This window comes from Carassius carassius, chromosome 23 (genome assembly GCF_963082965.1).
Source record: "Carassius carassius chromosome 23, fCarCar2.1, whole genome shotgun sequence".
Lineage (NCBI taxonomy): Eukaryota > Metazoa > Chordata > Actinopteri > Cypriniformes > Cyprinidae > Carassius > Carassius carassius.
In genome coordinates, this window is record NC_081777.1 from 18413784 (window position 1) to 18441613 (window position 27830).

The window sequence follows — 27830 nt, forward strand, 5'->3', positions numbered from 1 at the left end:
ATGAAAGCATTGATGTATTCAAGAGAGCCCTCTTGATCTTCCACGTCAAGTTCAGATAAGTCCCTTCCTGGTACTGGACCGATGCTTTTGGCAACTTGAAACAGTTCAACAGCTGACAGGTTGAGCAGCCTTTTCCTGATGTCCCACACCAGGCCCTTGCGTACCCGATCAGCCATGATGACCTCTTTTCCACAGCCCCTCAAGCCACTCTCACAGTATCCAGCTCTCGGAACCCCCTTTCTCACTGACGTGCCCTTGTCTTTTGGATCACCACATCAGCGCCCACGTTATGTTGGTCCTCAGGATCAGTTTTTATGGATCGACTTCTCTGGGCATCAGGAGTCGATCCCGGACGAGCCCCCACAAATCTGTTACAGGCCCCGTGAAGAAAGCCTTGTTTACAGATTAGAAAGTCCTGTGAAAACAGGAAAAATTGAAGAGACAGGAGCAAACGTGTATGCGTCGCACATAATCTCCAGCAACTGTTTATTCAATGTTTTTTTTCACATTGTTTTCAAATAAAGTGTTTTTTTTCTAATTAGTGCATAAGTGTCATTCTTTCATTTTCTCTATTATCACAACAATGCACCTTTCACATTCACATTTTCCTTTTTTTTCCTCCACATAAAATTATACATTATAGCTTTTCACATGGCTCCTTTAAATCTACTCAGAATGAGCCAAAGGGTATTTTATGTATACAAAATCAACACATGACTAAACATGTAAGGTCTAGAAACCTGAGAAATATATGTAACCCATACATAAACATTATAATTACTGATTTTAAAATCAGCACTGCCATCACGTTACATTAACATTAGTTTTTACCTCTGAATTGCAGGAAATAGAACAGTATTACATGCATTTGCACTGAAATGGCTGTTTGACACATTTGGCTGGAGAAATACATTGATATGAACTCTAATAAACCAAAACACAAGTTGAATACAAGTTAACTAATAAATGAACGCTATACTTGGTAACTGGAGCCTGCATGAATCAAATTAAATGCATTACACGAGCACATATTGTTACAGCGTCCACAAAATGGCGGACAATCTACACACATTCACTATTTTCACCAACCAGAACATTTATACACAAAATATTGACAACATAAACATACACATAGATCTCACATGACTTGTATGCATATTGTTTCATTGTTGAGAAAGGCATACCTGTGAAAACAGGAAAAATTGAAGAGACAGGAGCAAACGTGTATGCTTCGCACATAATCTCCAGCAACTGTGAGTGCGCCTGCGCAATACAGCTCCTGTATCAGTTCACTTTTTAGAATAAAAGTCCCAGTCCTCGTTTCACTTTTTAAAATAAAAGTCCCGATCTCACAGACCCAACACAATGCTCTATTAAAATGAGCAAATTAAAGGAAAGAAAATGATTTCAATCAGAACCACAAAATTGACATTTTAGGATGTCACACATCGTTAAACGAAAAATACGTCAAAGACGACCACGAACTCTTCAGCAGCTGGAAATCTATATAAGGCAAGAATGGGACCAAATTCCAACAGCAAAACTCCAGCAACTCATAGCCTCAATGCCCAGATGTCTTCAAACTGTTTTGAAAAGAAAAGGAGATGCTACACCATGGTAAACATGCCCCGTCCCAACTATTTGAGACCTGTAGCAGAAATCAAAATTGAAATAAGCTCATTTTGTGCATAAAATTGTAAACTTTCTCAGTTTAAACATTTGCTATGTTATCTATGTTCTATTGTGAATAAAAAATTGGCTCATGTGATTTGAAAGTCTTTTAGTTTTCATTTTATTAAAATTTAAAAAACGTCCCAACTTTTCCGGAATTCGGGTTGTAAATTAATTTCACAGACAGCATTCTGTCAACATCATTGGTCAACATCAGACAGCTGATGTTGACCAAGCTAGCGCCAACCAACGTAACCAGAGCTGCCAACTCTCAAGCATTCACCGTGAGACACACGCAATTGACTCTTTTCATACGCTTTCATGCCACACATCAATTCTCACGTACAGAAAAACCACGAAGCAAAGAGGACACGGAGACCAACAGACTAGACAGAGCAGGTCAGTTATGATATAAAAAAATGGGTAAGTTATAGCTAGCTAATTATCAAACGCAGCTACGGTTAGCCATCGCTAACATTAGCACGTTTATCGAACAGCCTTTGATACATTTCTATGTTATAACTTCCCGAAAAAAATACACAAACATATAAAACAAACTTCTAGCAAAATACTAACAGCATCTAACTTACCAATCCAAAAGAAATGTTGCAAGTTCGGTGTCGAACCTAATTTCTTTCAGGTCCATCAGTTGTCTCCAGCGATTGAAAGCAGTGCCGATGTTTACTCTGGTTCGGCTCCTTTTCTTATCGGATTTGATTTGTGATTCCGAGCGCGGTTGTTTCCCTGTAACGGGTGGTTTCTTGCCAAGGGCTTCAGTCATCCTTCCGCTCTCTTCCCTGAACTGAAATGAAGTAGTGGGCTGTACTTTCCACATGATTGACATCAGGTTCAGGTACGCCCACAAGCCGTGCAAGTTATTCGTGTATTGCAGGTTGGCTGGTGGTTATGTTGCCCGCATACCGCCTCCCATGGCCGAAGCTGGTATTACGACACCTGTCGGGCCGGGGCTAGTAATGCTAATGCTAATTAAGGTTGATATCTCTGCAGCACTATAACTTGAAATTTTTTAATGACATCATCGCCCTTATTTCTTCTCATTCTTTTGATGCGTGTAGGTCATTTTTTGGATATTTTTACCTCAATTTTTGCACATGGCACCTTTAATAAATATTTTCCTTTTGATAATTATTTGTGTGTAAAAGTGATATTTAAAATGAACAATATTTGTAGGTTTAATGCCTAGCTCAATTTGGGTTCATTTTAATGTAGCAATGCAGTGTTTCCCACAACCTTAAACTCAATTGGTGGTGGCACTCCAGGAGATCATTTTCTTCCAGCAGGAGGTGCTAAGTGCGGGAGAGGTAGAGGTTTCTCCGGTAACGGCTGCAATATGGCACTGAGCTCACAAATGCTGCCTTATCAATTATGAATTTTAACATTTTCTAAATACAGTAGTTTTCCTTCTGAAATACAGTGATAAACACCTGCTCTAGTTTTTGAAACCCTGCAATGTAGTCATTTTAAACCATAAAAAAGCAACCCAGCAGGCTGGGTTAAACGTAATAACCCAACTGGTTGGGTTAAAACAACCCAGCGTTAGGTTCGCCCCTTTTTGACCCAGCGCTGGGTTGCCAAAATAACCCAAATTGGGTTGTTTTCAACCCAGCAGTTTTGTGTGTAGTTAATTAATGATAAGATTTGCAAGTGAACAGAGCATATATCCCAGCTCAAGGTTCAAGACCCAGCAGTTGTCACAGATAACGCAGAATGAGTAAGTCATTGATTTGCTTCTCCATTCTTTTGGAGATTTTTTTCAAACTGGTATTTGAACAGGTTATTTTAACCATGGTTTGAATAAAGTAGGTGTTGGTTTTGTAGTAGTTAATAATTGTTTGGAATAGTTTTGAAACTTGTAGCTCCTAAGAAATTGTTGGATCAAGGTTCATTAGAGCTGGTAAAAAGTTTTCTGAAACTTTCTTTACAGCGGACAAAGAAGATTTACAGTTGACCACTGTCTCGTATGGGAATGAACAAGGTGTGAACAATCCAGCATCTGTGAAGGTAGGCTTGAGGAAGTACTCTATAAAATGTTAACAAGTTAAAAATCTTTTTTTTACTTTTTTGTTCTTAGGAGGATAAATTAACAGATGACCTGAGTGACAGCGACAAAGAGGAGTCCGAGAAGGAGTCAAAATCATACCTAAGGTGTGGTTGTGAATCTAATCTGTAAATACGACATCGTTCAGATTTCACTGTCACATTATTTGGAAATGAGATTCTTTTGAAATGGCAATGTCATACTATTTAGGAAATATTGACAAAAATTTAAATGTTTAGATTCTGTTGATCACAATTGTCAATCGTGCTGTCGGACTTAATACGTGCAAAATCTTTATGTATTCATTGTTCACCATAGCAAAGCGTGCATACCCATTACTGCCACTGAGACCTTTAGCAAGAAACACTCCAAAATAATCAAATACATTGCTTTGGGGATACTTGCTGCAGGTAACATATCTTCCCAGTTTTTAATTTAACGTGTTGATATGGTGAGTTGCTTTTCAAGTTAACAATGTTCAGTATGTTTTTGTGTTTTAAATTGTAGGTTATTTGGCATACTTCATTGCTGCTTGTTATTTAAACTTCCGAAGAGCAATTGCTTTGGTTGTCCTCACTTGTCTGTGCGTGTTTATCATCGCGTGTGAATTGGTGAATAAGTTCAAGAGTGACAGCATAAGGAGGTTCTTCAAGCCTGTGCAAAGGTGTTTCAAATCCAATATCAGATGGATAAAATGGTGAGTTTGACACAAGATTTATGATCTATTTTAAAAGTTTTTGCAAGACGTCTTTTATGGACACCAAAGCTGCACTATATTTGATCAAAAATACACACACACACACACACAAAAACAGCAACATTGTGGAAAAAAATGTGAAATATCTGCTTTATGTTGTAGTATATTTTAAAATTTAATGAATTCCTTTGATGGCAAAGTGTATGCGGACTTGCTGCTCAAGAAAAAAAAATTATCATTATCAATGTTGAAAAAAGTTGTGCTGTGAAATTGGAATATTTTGTAACATTCCACATGTCACTACTGTTGTTTTGATCATTGTAGTGCACCCTTGCTCAAAAAGTCCTACTGATCCCAAATATTTGAACTGATAGTGTAAATAATTAGGTAGTTGGAATGGTTTGGAGGTGACTAAAAGATCTAACTTATACTCCGAGTCAGTTACATTAGTAACTTACTCTATGAACCTAGTCTGGTCCGGAGCAGGTTTTCTTCGGTAAACCCAGAGTTTCTTTCGCTCTCCTCACCCTTTTTAGACACTTCATTGATGCACACTGGAAAAATGCTCTTCTTACTAAGTGTTTTTTTTTCCCTCTAATAAATTTATCCTGTAATAAATATAATCATTTACAATCTGTTGTTATTGCATCCTGTTAATGTACAACAATACTGAGGTGCAAATGTTTCTGCCAGTACAAAGTATAACTAGCATCTAATTATTATTTACCCTTAGCCTGTTGCAAAGAACTGCTACTTTTACATGGTAAATAGAATATATCATGATTTTCACTGTACATTTTTTCTGTAAATAGCATCTAGAGCTACTTGCACTTAGCCTACTGTAGGATCTATCACTAAGAAAGTATGTTAATTCCACTTAGTGTGAATAGCCACTGCCGTATTCTTCTTACTCTATTGGCAGATCATTTGTAAAATAAGAAAAATGCATATATATATTTTTTATATTTTTTTCCCCATGAGATACCATTAAATGATTAGCTATTAGTTCATTAATCTAACGTTCTGCCAGTTTTCACCTGAGATATTATAACAGTGATAAGAATTACATTTGTATTGAGTCTGTGCCTTACCCCATTGAAGTATGCAGATGGCTTTTGGCAGGAGCTGTTGCCATGGTGAATCGAAATATCAGCGCTCGCTAGTTGTGGTGCATGTGCTTAACTCAGAGTCAGTCAATTTAGAGTTTATTAAACCAACTAATTTCAGCTGTTCTGTAACCGAAAACTCAGAGTTTCCCATCTCAGGGTAAGTCAACTCAGAGTTCAAGTTTAAACTCAGAGTTGGTTAAACCTCCTTAGTGAAATGGGCCCCAGGAGAAGCCTAAGTTACTCTCAAGGTGACTAAAAATTATTTAAATAAATAAATACAAATATAATAAATATATTATGCTAAAAAAAGTCAAGCTGTAACCTATAAACTAATTCTAATAATTATAACATAATAAAAATAAAATGTGTTTTTCTTTTCAGAAAATGCTTTTAATTGAAGAACAGTTCTTAAATTCAGGAAAAGAAATGTATTGGTTAATTCCTTTAATATATCAGTGTGCCAAGTTTCTGTTAGTAAGAAAGTTAGAAAAGAAATAGCTTTTTCATAATTATATTAAAGGGATAGTTCATCCAAAAATGAAAATGTGATGTACTGTAGGTGACTTGGTTTCTTCAGTGGAACACAAACCAAGATTTTTAACTCAAATCGTTGCAGTCTATCAGTCTTAATGTAAGTGGAAAGGAATCACGATTAAAACATACAATAAAACAAAAACAAAGAAATATACACAAACAAAACCAATTTAAACCCTGTAGCAATACACGGTTGTGTAAAGACACAAAACGATCTGTCTGTGCAAGAAACTGAACAGTATTTATATATATTTTTAATCTCAAATTAAATACCAAATTTTCATTTTTGAGTGTACTATCCCTTTAATAATATTGAAAATAGTTAATGTCTGTGTGCCTTTGAGTATTGTGTTGGAAAACGGAGGCCTGAAAATATGTGACAATATGTGCTTTTAAAAACAGGAACCATAACTGTACACGTCATGGATGATATGCATGTCAGAAATGTGTGGACTAGTGTGAAAACTTGGTGAACCCAAATGCAGATAACCAGATCACGGTTCTGAGGGAATGTCTTCATTTCTTTAAATTTGATGAAAATACAAGTCCAAAATCTTTTTTTATCCAAAAAGATAAATCCATAAAGTCACCTCAAAATGTTCCAATAGTGCAAAAAGATTTGACATGAGTATTTCTTTTAGGTTTGACATGGGTATCAAAAAGTAAATCCCAAAAGTCCACAAAGTTAATCCAGAAGGCATACAAAAAGTTCACAGGAATCCATTCAAAAACAAAAGAAATGTTAATAATCCCAAAAAATTTATTACCAAAGTTCCACAAAGTAAATCCAAAGGCACAAAGAAAAATCGGTGAGTGACTCCAAACTGTTTCAAAGAGCACGTCAAAAAAAAAAAACCTTTGAAACAAAGGATCTGCAGTATACCAGATGCACAAAGTTGTTTAAGGATAAATCCATTAAGCAGGGCATGAGACTGACCTAGACTTAGGCTGCATCCGAAAATTTAGGCAGCTGACTTGCTGCTGTTACAAATAAGGGGTGTATGCTAAACGAAAGACAAAGAGCTTGGAGGAGGATCGGGATCAAAAGAGGAGTTTACTGACGATAGAAGGAGAATACAGACAATCGACCGCTCGCTCTCGAACTTCTTCTACACCAGCCTGAGCGAGCGGTCGGGGAAGTGGGTAAGGCACGCCAGATCTAGAAAGTCTCTGGTATGGTCCTCCAGCGAACGGTCCAGTTGCTCCAGGCATAGGAGACGGACTGCTGGAATGGCCATTCCGGGAGAGGGAGGAAAATAAAAAAAATCAAAAGAAAGAAAAAACGCCGCTAAATTAACTATTTAGTTTTGGGTCCGTGATTCTGTTAAAATTAAGGGGTGTATGCTAAACGAAAGACCAAGAGCTTGAGGAGGATTGGGATCAAACGAGGAGTTTACTGACGATAGAAGGAGAATACAGACAATATACTACTCTCACAATACAATATCTCGTTAACATACAAATAACAGCTTTAACATAGACAGCTTTGACATAACTTTGACAATCACGAACCAAGAAGAACTAAACAGACAGGGTATTTAAACACACAGGAGGTAATGAGGGAACTGGAGACAGGTGGGGAATAATCAATTAACCAAAACAAGGAAAGGAAGGTGACCAAATAAGGGAACAGAAATCCATGAACGTAACAGTTCGCCCCCTCCCAGAAAGGTGCATCCTCGCACCGCAAGAGGAATACCAGCGGAGGGAGGGTGGGGGTTCTAGAGGCGGGCGAGGAGCAGGCAAAGAGGGAGCAAGGAGGATGGAACCAGGGCGGAGTGGATGGAGGGAAGAGCCAGGGAGGAGCCCGGAGCAGGAGGAGCCAGATGGTCCTCCAGAGACCAGCCAGGACGGAGATCCATGGTGGAGTCGACGGCGGGAGGAGCCATGGTGAAGAATGAGCCGACGACACCAGGGGGCCTACAGGCGGAGACTGCACTGGTGGTGAGGAGCCTAAGATGGAGCAGCGCAGCCGCAGAGCCAGGGTGACATCGCGGATCCGGAGGGCTTAGGTGGAGCAGAAGGCTCAGGCGACCAAGGCGGAGGCGGGGTCCTGGAAGACCGCTGTAGAGCCGGAGTGACTGAGGATGAAGGTGGAACCAGAGGGAAGGAGGAGCCTGACAGAGCCGGAGGGATGGAGTGACGAGGTGAAGCCAGAGGAATGGAGTCCCGAGGCGGCGGATGGTCGACGACTGACCAAGGTGGAGCCGGAGGGACGAGGGAGCCCGGTGGAGCAGGTGGGATGCCAGGCCACGGTGGAGACGAGGGAGCTAAGAGCCAAGGCGGAGCCGCTGGGTCGAAGGACCGAGGAGGAGTCCAGGGCTCGGAGGCTGGAGGCGGAGACAGGGCCTTAACACGCCAAGGCGGAGCTGGAGACTGGCAGTCCAGCGGCGAACCATCGCGCCCAGATGGCGCGGACTGAGGGTGAGCTGCGGGACAGACTGACACCAGCAGCGATGACGTCGAGGAACTGGCTGGTCTAGGAGGAGGAGAGAGAGGAAGGATGGGAGGAAACACAGGAGGATCAGGGCTGGAAGGAACCAGCGGAAGTGGAGCAGGGGAGCTGGCAGGTCTAGGAGGAGGTGGGAGAGAGAGGCTGGGAGGGATTACAGGAGACACAGGAAATTCAGAGCTGGGCGGAACCAGCGGAGAAACAGAAAGTTCATAGCTGGGTGGAACCAGCGGAGAAACAGAAAATTTAGGGCTGGGCGGAACCAGCGGAGAAACTGAAAATTCAGAGCTGGGCGGAACCAGCGGAGAAACAGAAAATTTAGGGCTGGGCGGAACCAGTGGAGAAACGGAAAATTTAGAGCTGGGCGGAACCAGCGGAGAAACTGAAAATTCAGAGCTGGGCGGAACCAGCAGAGAAACAGAAAATTTAGGGCTGGGCGGAACCAGTGGAGAAACGGAAAATTTAGAGCTGGGCGGAACCAGCGGAGACACAGAAAATTCAGGGCTGGGCGGAACCAGCGGAGACACAGAAAATTCAGGGCTGGGTGCAACCAGCGGAGACACAGAAAATTCAGGGCTGGGCGGAACCAGCGGAGAAACAGAAAGTTCATAGCTGGGCGGAACCAGCGGAGAAACAGAAAATTTAGGGCTGGGCGGAACCAGTGGAGAAACGGAAAATTTAGAGCTGGGCGGAACCAGCGGAGACACAGAAAATTCAGGGCTGGGTGCAACCAGCGGAGACACAGAAAATTCAGGGCTGGGCGGAACCAGCGGAGAAACAGAAAGTTCATAGCTGGGCGGAACCAGCGGAGAAACAGAAAATTTAGGGCTGGGCGGAACCAGCGGAGAAACTGAAAATTCAGAGCTGGGCGGAACCAGCGGAGAAACAAAAAGTTCATAGCTGGGCGGAACCAGCGGAGAAACAGAAAATTTAGGGCTGGGCGGAACCAGTGGAGAAACTGAAAATTCAGAGCTGGGCGGAACCAGTGGAGAAATAAAAAGTTCATAGCTGGGCGGAACCAGCGGAGAAACAGAAAATTTAGGTCTGGGCGGAACCAGCGGAGAAACGGAAAATTTAGAGCTGGGCGGAACCAGTGGAGACACAGAAAATTCAGGGCTGGGTGCAACCAGCGGAGACACAGAAAACTCAGGGCTGGGCGGAACCAGCAGAGGAAAAAAAAATTCAGGGCTGGGTGTAACCAGCGGAGAAACAGAAAATTTAGGGCTGGACGGAACCAGCAGAGAAACGGAAAATTCAGAGCTGAGCGGAACCAGCGGAGACACAGAAAATTCAGAGCTGGGCGGAACCAGCGGAGACACAGAAAATTAAGAGCTAGGCGGAACCAGCGGAAATGGAGCAGAGGAACTGACTGGAGGAGGTAGGAGTGGGAGACTGAGAGGGTATACAGGGGGATTAGGGTTGGACGGAACCAGCGGACAAACAGGGGATTCAGGAATTACCTCCATAGACCAGCCCATTAGATCCAATAGTTGCTCCATATCATTTCCCGAGACCGAATACAGCTCACCCTCAGTCGCGGAAGTGTGGGCAGGGCTTTCCTCCACGCCCTCGATCTCCACTAAGACTCCCACGACGCACGGTGTTGCTGGCTCACACACCTGGTCAGTCGCGCTCTCGAGGTCCTGCTTCCGGTCCGTGAATGCTTCCTGTCCGCTCTGGCTACGTGCGGCGTGATGGTGGCTGGCTGGTCTCTGGGGCGGGAGTGGGGCTGGAGATATCCTCTTCGGAGGGTCAGATGGTCCATGAAGATCCATTTTTCTCCAGCACCCACTCCACGAAAGCGGCGAAATCCTCTCGGGGACCGTTCGCTGGTAGGCGTGCCTTACACCTAGATCTGGCGTGCCTTACCCACTTCCTCGACCGCTCGCTCTCGAACTTCTTCTACACCAGCCTGAGCGAGCGGTCGGGGAAGTGGGTAAGGCATGCCAGATCTAGAAAGTCTCTGGTATGGTCCTCCAGCGAACGGTCCAGTTGCTCCAGGCATAGGAGACGGACTGCTGGAATGGCCATTCCGGGAGAAGGAGGAAAATAAAAAAAATCAAAAGGAAAGAAAAAACGCCGCTAAATTAACTATTTAGTTTTGGGTCTGTGAATCTGTTACAAATAAGGGGTGTATGCTAAACGAAAGACCAAGAGCTTGAGGAGGATTGGGATCAAACGAGGAGTTTACTGACGATAGAAGGAGAATACAGACAATATACTACTCTCACAATACAATATCTCGTTAACATACAAATAACAGCTTTAACATAGACCGCTTTGACATAACTTTGACAATCACGGACCAAGAAGAACTAAACAGGGAGGGTATTTAAACACACAGGAGGTAATGAGGGAACTGGAGACAGGTGGGGAATAATCAATTAACCAAAACAAGGAAAGGAAGGTGACCAAATAAGGGAACATAAATCCATGAACGTAACAGCTGCCTCACTGCTGTATGAGGCAATGACTTTGCAGGCAGCGTTTTTTGCACCAAGGTGTCTCATGAAACCAGGGACGGACTGGGAATGAAATACAGCCCTGAATTTTCTCCACCAAAACCATCAACTTTTAACCATAAAAGCCACCAACAGAAGGAGACCGATTAACAGTAGAGACCAACAGCACCATTACAGTTTCCATTAAAACCAATACAATTTCATTATAACCAGTAAAACCATTACAAATTATGTGATGATTTCTATTTATTTATTTTTTCTCAGTAGGGGACTAAAATAAATGTATTATTGTATGAACTAAAATACTTAATCTATAGAAAAAGAGCAGAATGCAAAATGTGTAATATGACAATAATAAGCATAAACCTACAATCTAGAATCCTGAAACTACAGAATTCTTCAATTTGAGTTTTCCAATTGTTTTCCAAATGTGTCCTGCATTTGTGTCATGTTAATCAGACTTATCACCTCATAGACGATTTAATTTACTCTATTTTCTAACTCAATAGGCCTATCTCTCAGATGTGACCTATTGTAGAATCGCTGCCGTCTCTTTATGAATTAATGGAATATTCATGTCAGACAATGCAAAGTAATAAATAGCAGTGAACGTTCAGACTAGGGGTGTCCTGGGATATTAATATAGTGCTCATAGGCTATATACTCTATAGCAGGGATGTGCAACTTTGATAGTGATGAGGGCCAGCATTTTTTCTCCTGTGTATATGTAGGGGCCAGTTTACTAGTGCACTTCCACATACCTTTTACATAATTCTACTCAATTTCCTTTTTAATTTAAAGGGTTAGTTTACCCAATTTGCAAAATTATATCATTAATAACTCACCCTCATGTTGTTCCAAAACCGTAAGACCTCCATTTGTTTTTGGAACACAGTTTAAGATATTTTAGATTTAGTCCGAGAGCTCTCAGTCCCTTCATTGAAGCTGTGTGTACGGTATACTGTCCATGTCCAGAAAGGTAAGAAAAACATCATCAAAGTAGTCCATGTGACATCAGAGGGTCAGTTAGAATTTTTTGAAGCATCGAAAATAAATTTTGGTCCAAAACTAGCAAAAACTACGACTTTATTCAGCATTGTCTTCTCTTCCGTGTCTGTTGAAAGACAGTTCAAAACAAAGCAGTTTGTCATATCCGGTTCGCAAATGAATCATTCGATGTAACCAGATCTTTTTGAACCAGTTCACCAAATCGAACTGAATTGTTTTAAACGGTTCGCGTCTCCAATACGCATTAATCCACAAATGACTTAAGATGTTAACTTTTTAAATGTGGCTGACACTTCCTCTGAGTTCAAACAAACCAATATCCTGGAGTAATTCATGTACTCAAACAGTACACTGACTGAACTGCTGTGAAGAGAGAAGTGAAGATGAACATCAAGCCGAGCCAGATAGTGACTCCTTCACGAATCAAGAACCGTTTTTGTCAGACGTGTCCGATTCAAGAACCGAGAAGCTGATGATACTGCGCATGTGTGATTCAGCGTGAAGCAAACCGACATATAGAGCGTCTGAACCAAACTGATTCATTTGTTGACTGATTCTGAACTGATTCTGTGCTAATGTTATGAGCCCAGGTAAACCGAAGGCTTGCAATCATCGGCAACGACGCCATTACGTCAAGCGCAAAAGAACCGGTGAACCGTTTTCTTCAACTGGTTTGTTGAATCGAACTGTCAGAAAGTACTACTGGTGATCCGAAAACCGATGCAACCGGTTCTTGACCTGTGAACGAGTCATTATCTGGCTCGTCTCTGTGTTCATCTCTCTCTTCACAGCAGTTCAGTCAGTGTACTGTTTGAGTACATTAATTACCCTGGGATATTGGTTTGTTTGAACTCAGAGGAAGTGTCAGCCACATTAAACAAATTAACAACTTAAGTCATTTGTGGTTTAATGCGTATTGGAGACACGAACCATTTAAAACGATTCAGTTCGATTTGGTGAACTGGTTCAAAAAGATCAGATTACATCGAATGATTCATTCGCGAACCGGATATGACAAACTGCTTTGTTTTGAACTGTCTTACAACAGAAACGGAAGACAAGACAATGCTGAATAAAGTCATAGTTTTTGCTAGTTTTGGACCAAAATGTATTTTCGATGCTTCAAAAAATTCTAACTGACCCTCTGATGTTACATGGACTACTTTGATGATGTTTTTCTTACCTTTCTGGACATGGACAGTATACCGTACACACAGCTTCAATGGAGGGACTGAGAGCTCTTGGACTAAATCTAAAATATCTTCAACTGTGTTCCAAAGATAAACGGAGGTCTTACGGGTTTGGAATGACATGACGGTGAGTTATTAATGACATAATTTAGCAAATTGGGCGAACTACCTCTTTAAGTAAATTAAAGTATAATTAATTTAATTTGTTTTTAAAGATTTTTATCAACTATAAAACTTGTGCAGTTCAGCTAATTCAGAAGGGAAACTTTGTTGTTAGTTGAGTAATATCACCCCAACAAATAAACATTTCAATTTCATTGTCTGAAAATTTGCAACAAACAAATGTACAGAGGTCCTATTTTTTATAACAGGACATTCTCAAAACAACATAAGAGGACAGATAAAAAGGGCTTATTAGAAATAAATAAATGGTTATTCTTAATGGTAACACAAAATAATTGGGTAACTGCAGTATTTTTAAGATCAAATTTAAGAGCTTTAAAGACCTTTTATGACTTGCACTTCACATTTCAGCCTTTAAACTATTTTTAAGAAAAGGGAAGAGTCAAAATTATCAATTACATTAAATTAAACAATTAGGCTATTATTAATCTATTATATTAAACTACATAAATATATCTTAGTGTCTTAATTGTTTAGATTTTTTTATAATGTATTAGCTTTTGTCAATCTACTGGTTCACATTTAAAATAGTGCTTCCTGCATCATTTTAGAGTTTACATGGCCTTAAATTTAAACAATTTAACTGAAGACTTTTTTGAAGGACCCAAGGAAACCCTAAGAACATAGTTCAGTGCTAACATTTCTGTCATGCATTTGGCAAAAAGCTTTTGTTGACAATGCATTTTACCGTTGAAATTTGAGGCAAGTGCAACTGGCGTCCCCGTTGTTTTTGCATAGTGGTGTGATGACGATTTAAATAACATATTTCCAAACAGTCCAAACATACAAGTATCCCGTCAAACTGCTGTTTTCAATGTCAGTTTTTCATTTATTAATTGCTAATGTTAATGAATGTTTACATTAGAGTGCACGTCCTGCTCATAGACTGTGTAAAAACACTAAAATTAATACGGGGAGCGGCTGGAAACTAGCAACCTCTCTTGATTGGAGATCGTATTAAACTGAAAGCAATCTTTAAGTGACTTGCATTATATATTTTAAAATTGTCTAAAATGATCCAGCAGGCTGTACTAAAATACATTGCAGGCGTATACAGCAGTTTCGGTTTCTTTTAAGCAAAAAAGATTTCATTAGGGCCCCCTTTTATCAGCTGCCAACATCACTTTATCTGACACCTTTTCTTTGATGAATCACCAGGTCAATGGCCGTTGTTCCTGCATGAAACTGATTTCGGAGAGACTTCTGAGGCAACGTAATGGTTTAATTATCTTCAACAAAAGGGAATAAGTTTTTTGATAAACATTTAATTACTATAATACTGATTTCTCGCTAGAACTATCTAAAGTGCAAAAAGTTAGTCAGAAATATACATTTACACACAAACTGACCACCAAATGCAACTTTCAGATGCCACATAGAACCAAGTACTGAGGAGAAGGGTGTCTTAAATACACAACTAAACAAGGCACAGGTGACAACTATCAGACATAATGAAAGAGACTGAAACCCAACAAAAAGGCAGTGGGGGCCTCTAGTGGTCAGAAATAAGTCTGTCAAGTAAACCCTGACAGTGTTTCATTGAGGAATTAATCATTCACAGTTTCATTTGTAAAAGAAAAAACACCATATTCTTTTATCATTTATGACAATTATTCCAATAAAGTTTTGACTTTATGATTGTATTTATGCCCAAGTGCCCTTTGCCATTGCGGGCCCGACACTATGGAATAGCTTACCCAATCATGTTCGCTCTACACCTGACTTGTCAGTTTTCAAGTCACGCTTGAAAACACACTTTTATTCAATTGCTTTTAATAACTTGTAACTTGTCTTTTAATTTTTATTGCTCTGTCTGTCGTGTGATATTTTATTGTTTTGTCTGTATAAATGGTGCTATATAAATAAATTTTGACTTGACTTGACTTGACAAGTGTTTCATTTACAAATGAAACTGTGAATGATTAATTCCTCAATGAAACACTATAGTCAGAGGTGTCAAGTAATGAAGTGCAAATACTTTGTTACATTACTTAAATAGAAATTTGGTGTATCTATACTTTACTTGATTAATTATTTTTCAGACGACTTTTTACTTCTACTCCTTACATTTTTACGCAAGTATCTGTACATTCTACTCCTTACATTTTAAAAATAGCTTCGTTACTGCTATTTCATTTCAGCTTGTTTTCATTACGGCTTGTCATCATTCAAAAGAAAAAAACTTATCCAGATAAATCGCGTCATCCAGATGGAACGAGCGCCAACCTCCCGCTCTCTCTCGTGAAGCCAATAAGGAAGTGACTAAAACTGCAATTCATCGACTGGCCGCTTGAGGTTGGCTGCAAAAGGGAGTCAGTCCCATAGACTCCCCATGTTAAAATGCCCAAATTTACAGCAGGAAAAAACATGTTTACAGCCTGTTTCAAAAAAAGATTTTGGTCTAAATAGCTAATTTTGCCCTTCATGACAACTGTGAGGGGGGGTGAATTTTTTTATAACTCATCCGTTTAAATTATTTTACTTACTTAAAGTTCTGCATAATTAAGGGCGTAGCCACTTGAGTGACAGGTGGATTGCCGCTGCTGACACTGCCGTCGTGCTAAGTGGGTGTGGCTACAGCAACTAGCTCCCGCCTTTTGCCCATTTTTGATTGTCCGGGAAAGTCGCGCGGTGACACGCTGCCAAGATGGCGACGGCCCGCTCTACACACTTTAGGCTTCAAAAACACACTTCAGGAGTCTACGGGTGACGTCAAGGACACTACGTCCATGTTTTTATACAGTCTATGGGATGGAATGAATTTGATTGTGGTTGGATGAGAAGTATAAACATAAACCATTCCGACACCCTATTGGTTTGTACGCGATCCATCGCACCTGCACGTGACACAAATCACATCACACCCCAGCCAGGACATAGCCAATGTTGGGTTCATTTATCAAAAAATATATTTATTAAAAGTAGGGTTGGGTATGGAACCGGTATCAGATCGCCTAAGAGTCAGTCAGCTTAAATTTCAAATGAAACCGGCGTCAGACCGGTCTCCTCCCCGTCTTTCAAGGCGCTCTTCAATCCGCAGACTGTGAGCGGAGCAGCGCAAGCGCACTTAAATACAAACAGAGGACACAAGGTATGTGTTTATCGATAGATTGTTAGAATATCCGTATCTGTGCAGTCCTTTGTCATAAATACAGTTTACAAAAGGTCAAGAGGGAGCAGTCGGTTTCTCATCTAGCTACTGTAAAGTTTTCGCTTGTCACACCACAACTGTTTCCTCCAGCGAAAATCTAGCCCTTAACACAGCGTTTAGTCGCCAGTACCATTATAAAAGTATCGAAAAGGCACTGGACCCTACTTAAAAGTTATTATTTCTCAGTACTGGCTCATTTACCAAATAGGTGCTTTCTCTTCATCCTCCACAAATTAAGCTACTGTAAGTGGTTTGGTAGCGAGACGTTTTAATAAATTATCGTTTGCGATTGACAACCCGATTGATAATGTTGTGATAAGTAGGCTGTACCAACTTTGCAACTCGTTACCCCCCCCCCCCCCCCCCCACAATGGACATAGCAGACGTATGTACTGAATACAGGAAGGTATCGATCAAGAAGGTATCAGGATTATGAGTTATTTTTCATTTTTAGTTTTTGATTAAACACTTGGATTAATCATTCATTTTGACAGCACTATAATGTTAATTGTAAATAGACAACAATACAAGAGTAATTGTTACTAAGCCTGCACCAATGTTCTTGTCCATTGTCCTCGCAGATTCCTGCAGCTAAGCTTGGATGTACATTTACATTCTATCAAAGGTTATTGATGACATGCCTCTGAAGTTTGACTTTTTGCACCATTTAAATACTTATAGGCAACTAGTCATCATATCTCTAGTCCTTTAAAGGGGCCATCTGTCACATCTGGCAAAAAAATCAAGTCATACTCCACATTCCATTCCAGATGGGGGCAGTATGCCTCAATAAAGTGAATTGGTCTACTCTAGAGTAACAAACGAGAAACGGCATAGTCTCTATGCTCCGCCCCTACCTTCACAACAACCCTAGAGCATAGCTGAAGCCTATAAGACAGCGGTTCTCAATTGCAGTCCTCGCGCCCCACTGCTCTGCACATTTTGAACGTTTCTCTTAGCGCTTCAGACATTTGTTCTATTCAAACATAAGTGCCCTGCGAAGTGGACATCACAGGATATTCAGCCATGATTCCAGTTCGAAGTGAACGTAGCTATATGTTCCAATCAAAGTGCATTGAAGTGTGCAAGACGTGAATTTAAATTGTATTGATTTACAGAGGTATATGATGTCACAGTTGTCCATGTTTAAAGACGCTGCACAGCACAAATCAGTGAATGAATGTTTCGATGTGAGGTAAAGTTCAACAGATTTCCCCTGCTCAGAGAGTAGGGAGCAATGAACATTTGAAAAACAGTTCATGCACGGAGTTCATTTCTAACAAGCTGATTATCTGAATCAGGTGTGTTAACAAAGAGAAACAGCAGTGGGGCGCGACGACTGGAATTGAAAACCGCTAAGAGGACGTTTTGCCTCCAGAGGAACATTGGGTGATGTCAAGTGATTTTGAAACATGACATCTTCAAGCTACTCCCCTTCACCTTTACCAGTGAATATGTTCATATTCGTTTTGTTCATATTACAATGAGTTGTAAATACACATTATTGGAATTAAATTAATTCAGACAGCTGATGTTGTATGGAAGGCATTTTCTGCCAAATTTAAATAAATAAATGAAATGATTAAAATTAAAACCAGATTAACGATTTCATTACAGAAAACTGTACGCAAAATATGTGACAAAATTGAGAATGAAATTAAATGATTTCATTTCACGGTGACATACCTGTCAAATTGAAAAATAAAATGCAATTGGTGATTTCACATTTCATTTTCAATAGAATCTCTAGGCAAGACTGCCAATATTAAAATGAAAAGCCAAACGTGAAAAAGAAACTACACATACAGTTTTAACAAAGCTCTTTATTAACGCTCACGCAATAATAGTGACAATATTCAAATTTAAATGTAAATTTTACTTGTCATTTTAATTCCTCTTTTATTTCACTGTTTTCATTTTCAAAGACAACCTGCATGCAAATGATATGTTAATGAGTGGGTGTGGCTCAATTACGTTGTTACGTGGAGTAGCCAGTGATGGCAAAATCGAGGCCTCGTGAACCAATGAAACAGTTGAACCAAATGTGCCATATTGTTTCGAGGCTTCGAATCAATCCGACACCCGTCTCAATGGTGACACCTAGTGGTCACTTGCAGGTGTTGATCTGAAACAACCTTGACGAGCCATTAAAAAAATGTGGTGTTTTTTTATTATTAAAAAAACACCACATCTTGTGCTGCAACATCCTGTACAGTGGTATAAGCTTTGAAGCAGACACTCTCTTTTCCTCTGACATCTCTGTTGTTGCGAGTTTGAATGGTTGCAGTATTGACAATGATTGTTCAATAATGTCATAATCAATACTTGTCAGGGGAGCAGTATCATTGTTTAAGTTGGAAAGTGCAGCAGCCACTGGTTCACGTTGGTCATACAAGCGCTGTAGCATGTCAAATGTGCTGTTCCATCTCGTGTCAACCTCCTGTATCAGTTTCAGAGTTGGTCTTCCCATCAAGCTCTGCATCTCCACAAGCTTGTCCTTTGCTTTGCAGCTGGATCTGAACAACCCCACTATCTTTCTGGCCTTCTGGCGTATTTCATTGATGACTGGGGTTTGATCTAGTGCCTTTTTCACAATCAAATTTAAAGTATGAGCAAAACATGGGACATGGCGAAGGTGGAGTAGCTGGGCACTTAGGATCATGTTAGATGCATTGTCAGTCACCATGCACTGAACTTTGGAGGTTATTCCCCACTCAGCCATTAGCAAGGCTTTAGCCTCCATGAGATGCTGGGCTGTGTGGGTTTGGTAAAACCTCCTTACACCCAGTACAACAGTTGCCATTTTTGCCTCTGGTGTTATGTAATGGCAAGTCACACCAAGATATCCATCCATATTAATGGAGGACCACATGTCAGCTGTAAGGCTAACAAATTCGGCCTTTTGTAGGTCCTCCATTGTCTTCTCCTTGGCTTTGTTGTACTTTTCGCTGACCATTATTTTAAGCACCTTCCGGGATGGGAGGACATAGCTTGGATCAAGCTTGTTCACAAATGCCCTGAATCCCTCATCGTCCACGATGGTGAAGGGCTGCAGATCCTTCACCACGTTTATAAGAGCCTCATCCAATTCCCTCTGTCTGACTTTTAAAAGAGAAGACAAAACATACTTTCAGACAAATACATTGGAAAAATACAGCTTCAATTAGTGCACATCTATTAAAAGTATAGCCTACTGGTTCATTATTTGGAAACCTTCCAGTGTTTATAATCAGTGCTTTATATAACTTATAAACTTTATAAACAGTGTCCCAAAAGGTTGTAATTATATTTCAATTATAATTATATCCCAAACAATGCATACCTTGCTTAGATGGCCCAGCAGTGTCAGTAGCAGGCCTAGGTACAGGGGGAATGCCATCCTCTGCACCCTGCAAAATGGCAGGATGAGTGCTCCTCAAATGGCGCATCATGGATGATGTATTGTTGCAGTAGGCTAGCTGCCGATCACAATACACACATCTCACTTTATTTGGGGTTTCTAAATGGAAATGCTCCCACACCACAGATGTACGGCATCTCTTCTGGGGAGCTTCCATTTTATCTATCTATCCAAATCTATCTAGTTATATATGAATCGATCTATGTATCTATAATCTATGTATCTATATATGTATCTATCTATAATATATGTATTTATATATGTATCTATAATCTATCTATACATGTATCTATCTATAATATATGTATTTATATATGTATCTGTAATCTATCTATATATGTATCTATCTATTAATCTAGCTGTCTATATATATTTATATCTATGTATCTATTAATGTGTCACTATATGTATACTCTGTCTGTCTCTAGCCTCTCAGTCAATGTGTTGTGTAAATTTAAATGTAAGTCTAAATTGCCTATAACTAATCAAATCGCACTATGTCACTATATCACCAAAAATCCGCTATCTCAAAGTCAAACTCTCTCACAAAAACCCACGAGGTCAAAATGCGTTTATTTCACTTTTATACAGATGTGCGATTGTGTGGTCTGTTCCCGACCGTTCCAATCAAACGCTGATTCGGCGGACCACACCTGATGAAACAATTAGTGAAACACTTCGAGGCTTCGTTTGGTCATAGTCACGTGACATGGGTGTTTCGAATCACGCTTCGGATCAGTGTTTCGACACATCTGCGCTTCGGGATCTCGCAAAGCTTCGGAACGACTGTTTCGCTTCAGCCATCCTTAGGAGTAGCTATAATGGCGGTTATGGCCAGTATAGCAGCAGAATTAAACCAGCTAGCAAACATTTCGGATGATAATGACTTCATTTTGCTACGAGTTGAATCTATCTTGGATAGGGGTGCTCCGATCACGATCGGCCGATCGTTAATGCGCATCTCGTCAGTAAAGCCGGTTCTCTAATCAGCGGTTAATTCCATCAGGTGCGTGATTTCACATAGAGCAGCTGTTACTACACAGAGCCATTGTTAACTGAGAAGATGCTCAAATCCACGTTCATTTTCAGCGTTTATTGGCGCATCTTCTCAGTTAACAATGGCTCTGTGTAGTAACAGCTGCTCTATGTGAAATCACGCACCTGATGGAATTAACCGCTGATTAGAGAACCGGCTTTACTGAGAGATGCGCATTAACGATCGGCCGATCGTGATTGGAGCACCCCTAATCTTGGATACACTTGGACATTTTGCAGCCGTCACAAACTCAGCAGACAGCAGATTTTCCGGGGAGTCTCGTGGAGGCTCAGGAATTTAATTTCATTCTCAATTTTGTCACATATTTTGCGTACAGTTTTCTGTAATGAAATAGTTAATCTGGTTTTAATTTTAATCATTTCATTTATTTATTTAAATTTGGCAGAAAATGCTTTCCATAATGTTGACCAAGCTAGCGCCAACCAACGTAACCAGAGCTGCCAACTCTCAAGCATTCACCGTGAGAAACACGCAATTGACTCTTTTCATACGCTTTCATGCCACACATCAATTCTCACGTACAGAAAAACCACGAAGCAAAGAGGACACGGAGACCAACAGACTAGACAGAGCAGGTTACTTATGATATAAAAAAATGGGTAAGTTATAGCTAGCTAATTATCAAACGCAGCTACGGTTAGCCATTGCTAACATGAGCACATTTATAGAACAGCCTTTGATACATTTCTATGTTATAACTTCCCAAAAAAAATACACAAACATATAAAACAAACTTCTAGCGAAATACTAACAGCATCTAACTTACCAATCCAAAAGAAATGTTGCAAATTCGGTGTCGGACCTCATTACTTTCAGGTCCATCAGTTGTCTCCAGCGATTGAAAGCAGTGCCGATGTTTACTCTGGTTCGGCTCCTTTTCTTATTGGATTTGATTTGTGATTCCGAGCGCGGTTGTTTCCCTGTAGCGGGTGGTGGTCTCTTGCCAAGGGTTTAAGTCATCCTTCCGCTCTCTTCCCTGAACTGAAATGAAGTAGTGGGCTGTACTTTCCACATGATTGACATCAGGTTCAGGTACGCCCACAAGCCGTGCGAGTTATTCGTGTATTGCAGGTTGGCTGGTGGTTATGTTGCCCGCATACCGCCTCCCATGGCCGAAGCTGGTATTACGACACCTGTCGGGCTGGGGCTAGTAATGCTACTGCTAATTAAGGTTGATATCTCTGCAGCACTATAACTTTACATTTTTTTAATGACATCATCGCCCTTATTTCTTCTCATACTTTTGATGTGTGTAGGTCATTTTTTGAATATTTTTAGCTCAATTTTTGCACATGGCACCTTTAATGTGTTTGCATTGTACTAAAGTGCGTTCATTTTCAATGGGCATATATGTGGCTGAAACATGTAGCCTAGTGTATCCCAAAATTTTCAACATGAACATTTTAATATAACATTATAGTCATTATGGCCTATGGCCTTTAGAAAAATGTTTTTTTGTGGAGGTGGGGTAGTGCACAATAGGCCCCTGTGGTGCGGCCTAAGCTTTTGTTCTTAATGGTATTTTTTTTCCTTACATAACTTTTACTTTTATACTTTAAGTAGTTTTTTAAACCAGTACTTTTACACTTTTACTTGAGTAAAAACCTTGAGTTGATACTTCAACTTCTACAAAAGTCTTTTTAAACCCTAGTATCTATACTTCTACTTCAGTAATGAATGCCAATACTTTTGACACCACTGACTATAGTATTTATAAATATAATATTTAAAAAGTGTTTTTTACACTTAAAAATAGTAACTACTGCAAATAGCCTGGGGTGTAAAACATCCACTTCATCAAGAACATCACTAAACATGATTTACAATTAATTTAACATATAAGGCTCATTTAAACACGTTTTGGAAATTTGTAACATTTAATTTCTCTAAAAGCTGTCATCCCTACCAAAACATACATGAATTGTATGTAAATTCCAGTGTTGGGGAGTAACTAGTTACATGTAACGGCGTTACGTAAATTAATTACAAAATTATTGTAACTGTAATTAGTTACAGTTACTACGAAAAAATGAGTAATTAAATTAGTTACTTATGAAATTTTTAACGATTACAAAGGGGATTACATTTGAATATTTACACACATCCACATACAGATTTAACTGATTTCTTTCCCAAATTGCACTGACTATTCTGAGACATACCTCCCTAATAATTTCCGGGATGAGGAAACGCAGTCTGGTTCGTAGAATCCAGTCATAAAAACGAAATGCCTAACGCGGAGGGAATATGCCACATTTTGGATGACTAAATCAAAAGTAGGTCAGTACACTTGAATCAAAACATGACATGGACTAGTGTCTGTGAATATTAAGCCCCAAAAATGCAATAGCCTATATGACTTGCACATTCTGCGTGTCTGTGGAAATCAGGCGCGGACTGGACACCGGGAGAACCGGGACAATTCCCGGTGGCCTGGCAGCCGATTTTGCCCCACTATTTAATATCATTATTGTATAATTGCCTGCCGAATGTACTAAAGCGATCATTTGCGAATCCGCCATTTGATAATTAAATCTCTAATAAGTCGAAGTGTTAGTCATGACTCGCGCGCTCTCCGCGCCTCCGCCAAACGGTTTGGATCAGACTCAGAGTAATCAATGAGAGAGAGAGAGAGAGAGAGAGAGAGAGAGAGAATAGAGTGGACTGTGGAAGCGCACAGCTGGAGCAGAGAAGCAGAACTACTGTTCAGGGTTTCAGGTCAGTTTCATCTTTAAAGATGCTTTTTTGTCTTTGTTTTTTTTATTTTTTTATTTAATCAAGCAGCAGCACGTTGCTCACCAGTCATCACTCAAAATACTATATAAAGGACATCATTATTATCAGTTCTAATGTTACAGTAGGAAATTATCTGAAAAAAATTCTGATATTTTTATAGGTTTAGGGGGAGCTCTGACAGACAACAACACAACCCTTACGAAAATTTACATTTTAATATTTAACTATAAATCCAGAGAAAATAGTTACTATTGTTTAATTGTGGTAACCAAAAATGTAAAATTATTTTACAATTGTATTTATTTAAAAATAAATACAAATCCATTTGCAAAAAAACAAAAACAAAACAAGGTTATTTTACTTTTATATAGGCTAATAAAAGCAAGGTTAATTTTTGTAAGGGAAAAACATGACTCGTGTACAGTATTAGGATTTTTCTATAAAGATATTGTAGTATTGTAGAGTATTGTATTGTAAAGTATAGTTTTGTTCAATCTTGAGTATTAAAGTCACGAGAGAGATGGATAACAGGGCAAAAATAAAGAGACTGAAGAGAAAAATGGAAGTGAAGGTGCAGTTCAGGAGAGAACTTTAAATTATTTTGCATGTCCCCAAATTAAAGATTTAAACCTTTTTTTATGTCACGTCCATAAAAAAAATAGTTTTGTCCATGAATTTGTTTGTATGAGTTTGAATTTTCCAGTCTGAATTTTTTTCCCAGTCCGCCCCTCCTGTAAATTAATGGCAAAGACATGGTTTCATTTACTACACATAAGCCTACTGAAGCTCGCAGTGTTTTCAACCCCTGCTGCCTCAATATAGGAGTACACGAGCACATAAACATAATTTCTAGAACTGCTCCGTGTCACTTCATGTGCATTTTACTTATTTTGAGAAAACTATCATCATATACAAAGAGACAGCAGTTTAAAAAAAACCACCGATGTTTCAGGAGTTTAGTACACAGAATACGTCACATGCTTATTAGATAACTGTATTTAAGTTGATGTATATGCTTTTATTTATTATTCTTTAATTTTCACAAATTTAGAAAAGTAATCAAAAAGTACTCAAAAGTAATTAGTTACATTACTTTAATAAAGTAATTGAAAAAGTTACACTACTATTACATTTTAAACAGGGTAACTTGTAATCTGTAACCTATTACATTTTCAAAGTAACCTTCCCAACACTGGTAAATTCTCATCACTGATAGTATTTGCACTCAGCCATTTTGTGCATTCAGCCAATATACAGTACTACAGCTAACATATATATATATATATATATATATATATATATATATATATATATATATATATATAAGCAACTCCGCTACCTTGAAATGCTTCTTTAGATTTGACAGCAAACTTTTGATGCCAGAAATGTACCTTGTTAAAGTTATAACTATAGCTGAAACGTGTGTACTTGATGCGTGAAAACAAACCTCATTGGTTCTTGCACATCGTATGCACTTTTGAGTTTCGATTTACTATTTAATGTGCATGAGATGAAATAAAAATGCAAAAAAATGAGTAGTACTTAAGTTGAAATAAATATGTAATTTTGCAAGTGTAATTGATTCATTTATAATTTTTTATATCATTCATATCAGAGAGTTGTGACAGCAAAGTTTCAGGAATGTTTAATAGGCCTTTTGTGTGCAAAACAATCACGCAACCTCTTGTTTTGTTTTACACTTTAACAAACAGTCATGGCAACAGTAGCTGCTTGCAACCATGCTTGCAACCGTGACCAAGTAAACAGCTCGCAGCGCCCTCTGCTGGTGAAAATAGTCACAATCAGATGACAGCTAGCTGGCTAAATTGGTCGCGCTTTTAGTGTATTTGTGAGTTGTTTTGAACATGTTGTAAAACGGGGAAATTTCCGGTTAAAATGGCATTCCCACCAATTAATATCTTGTGACAAAACTAAGTAAACCAACCATGTCTTCTCCCTGGCACCATACTGATTGGTCAGCAGCGTGAAATGTGTTTCATTCAAGATACGACACAGCTACTGTATGACCGTTTCACCCAACGATTCTGTTTCACTGAGCAACACCCTTAGCAACATTAATCAATAATATAGCATTAAAACTGTTTCATTTAGTATATGTATTTCGGCAAAGTTAACTGTTTGTTATTTATTTAATGAAGAATGAATGACCCCTGCTGGCGTTATGTTGCATCTTTAATTTTGAGACCCCTTCTAATAAACTCTTCTCATGTGGAGATATGTTGATGTTTGTGCAACATGCGTCTGTATGGAAGCCTACAGTTTCCGAAATGAGGAGGGAATATTACTGTAGTTATTAGTATGATTCTGTATGTCCATCAGTTTACACCGTAATGACGCTTTCAAACTCGCACTGTACCAAAAAGACTGAAAACACGTTTTCTCCTGCTGGGAGATAAGCAGATGTATGTGTGTGAAAAAATATCATATATGGTGTTGAAAAAATAAATGACACAGCGGATGATAAGAGCTCCTATTCTCTGTTTTTATTTAAGCTCCATTAGATGATGCATGTTCAGAACATTCTCTTGCCTTCTAGCGTTACAGTTGCTGTCAGGAACCATTTTAGCAGAAGGACAGCATTTAATGAACTTTCTTCAAAAAAGTAATATTTCAATACATTTTTGCTTTTAATAAATTTTTTTAATTGTGTTGTAATGTTTTATAAAAGCAATAAGGTATGAGAGGCCGTGCTGTATCGTGAATAAATCACACATTGTAGGGGTTGCAGGCACTTCATTATGGAAAGCCAAGAGGTTCTAAAACACATGAATTTTAAGGCATCAACAACACGTTAAATACGTGTATTTCACGCGTAAACAACACGTATTTAATGCATTAAATAGGTGTTTTTACGTGTGAAAAATCAGCGTTTTAAATACATGTGAAAAATCAGCGTGTTGAATAGGTGTATTTCACGTGTTAGATACATGTGAAGAATGCATTAAAAATTTTTTTAAACGGGTCAGTGTCATTGGCTGCTGAGGACTTGGGTCTTGAATGGTACACAAATGGAATGGTACACAACCCCCCCCCCCCCCCCCCCCAAGCTCACAGAAGTGGTTTGACACAAGTCCTCAGCAGCCAATGACATTAACCCATTCAAACTGATTTTTAACGCGTACTTCAAGTGCATTTCACGCGTATTTAACATGTGAAGTACACGTATTTAACGAGATGATATTTCAACAAGTTAAATACATGTTGTTTACTCATGAAATACGCATATTTAACGTGTTGTTGACGCGTTTACCCTCTGGAGTCTAAGGGTTTTTTGGGGCCTGGAGAAGTTTTGTCATGCCCTGACATTTATGCTTTTTTATAAATATATAAATGGGTAAAGTCTAATCTCACTGTAATCAACACAAACTGGGCTATAATAATGTAAAATTCATGTATGTACATGATTGTATTTTTGAGAAAGAAAATGTTATGCGTGGTTAGTGAAAAACTAAAAATGTTAAATCACTTGAATAAGGCAAAAAAACACATAAAGAACATTGGTTCCCGGGGCTTTTGAGAACTGGAGCTTGTAGCCTAGACTATTTCTTTCTAAATTATGTGAAAATCATCTTGTTTACTCACTTACAAAAAACAATATATTGATTTAAATTTTCTAAGACACATTTTATTGGTAAAAGTCATATGCGAGTAGGCGTCAACTATCATGAATATCATTGTGATTTACACCTGAGAAGACAAAGACCTGCATAATGAGCTGCATAATGAGCCTTTCAGTCATCTGTGCCACTGAGAGGGAAGAGTTACAAGAAAGAATGTGAGAACAAAATAAATGTATATAATTTTATGTTTGTAGCTTGTTTAGAATATATTCAATTATCCCACAACATAATTTAATATCTGCTTGCGAGTGCAGTTAAACAGTTTATAAGGAACAATCAAAGCTGACTTCAATCTTATTTTCTACAAAAAAACATTTATTGTTATTATTATAATTATTATTATTAATGTTGAAAAGAGCTGAGAATATTTTTCAGGTTTTTTAGGGGGGATAAATTGAAAGAACAGCATTGTTTGTTACATTTGTTACAGTTTTCTTTATTTGTTACATTTAAATTATTTACATCAAGCTTTTTAAATGG

The 27830-nt window shown here is 39.0% G+C and overlaps 2 protein-coding genes across 4 annotated transcripts in view; one reads left to right on the plus strand and one right to left on the minus strand.

Moving 5' to 3' along the window:
• LOC132101425 (galactose-specific lectin nattectin-like) overlaps window positions 1-27830 on the minus strand; it is a 116013-nt gene that overhangs the window by 79446 nt on the left and 8737 nt on the right. The gene's annotated exons all lie outside the window — the stretch shown is intronic.
• Window positions 3358-27830, plus strand: part of LOC132101423 (sodium/nucleoside cotransporter 2-like) — a 67846-nt gene continuing 43373 nt past the window's right edge. The window contains exons 1-5 of one of the 2 annotated variants that reach the window (XM_059506371.1): window positions 3358-3403; window positions 3617-3693; window positions 3764-3837; window positions 4049-4140; window positions 4238-4427. In XM_059506371.1, the coding sequence (XP_059362354.1) occupies window positions 3400-3403; window positions 3617-3693; window positions 3764-3837; window positions 4049-4140; window positions 4238-4427 (437 nt within the window). In that variant the 5' untranslated portion in view covers window positions 3358-3399. Of the gene's footprint in view, window positions 3404-3616; window positions 3694-3763; window positions 3838-4048; window positions 4141-4237; window positions 4428-27830 lie in introns of those variants that run through there. The other variant, XM_059506372.1, reaches the window with a different exon arrangement.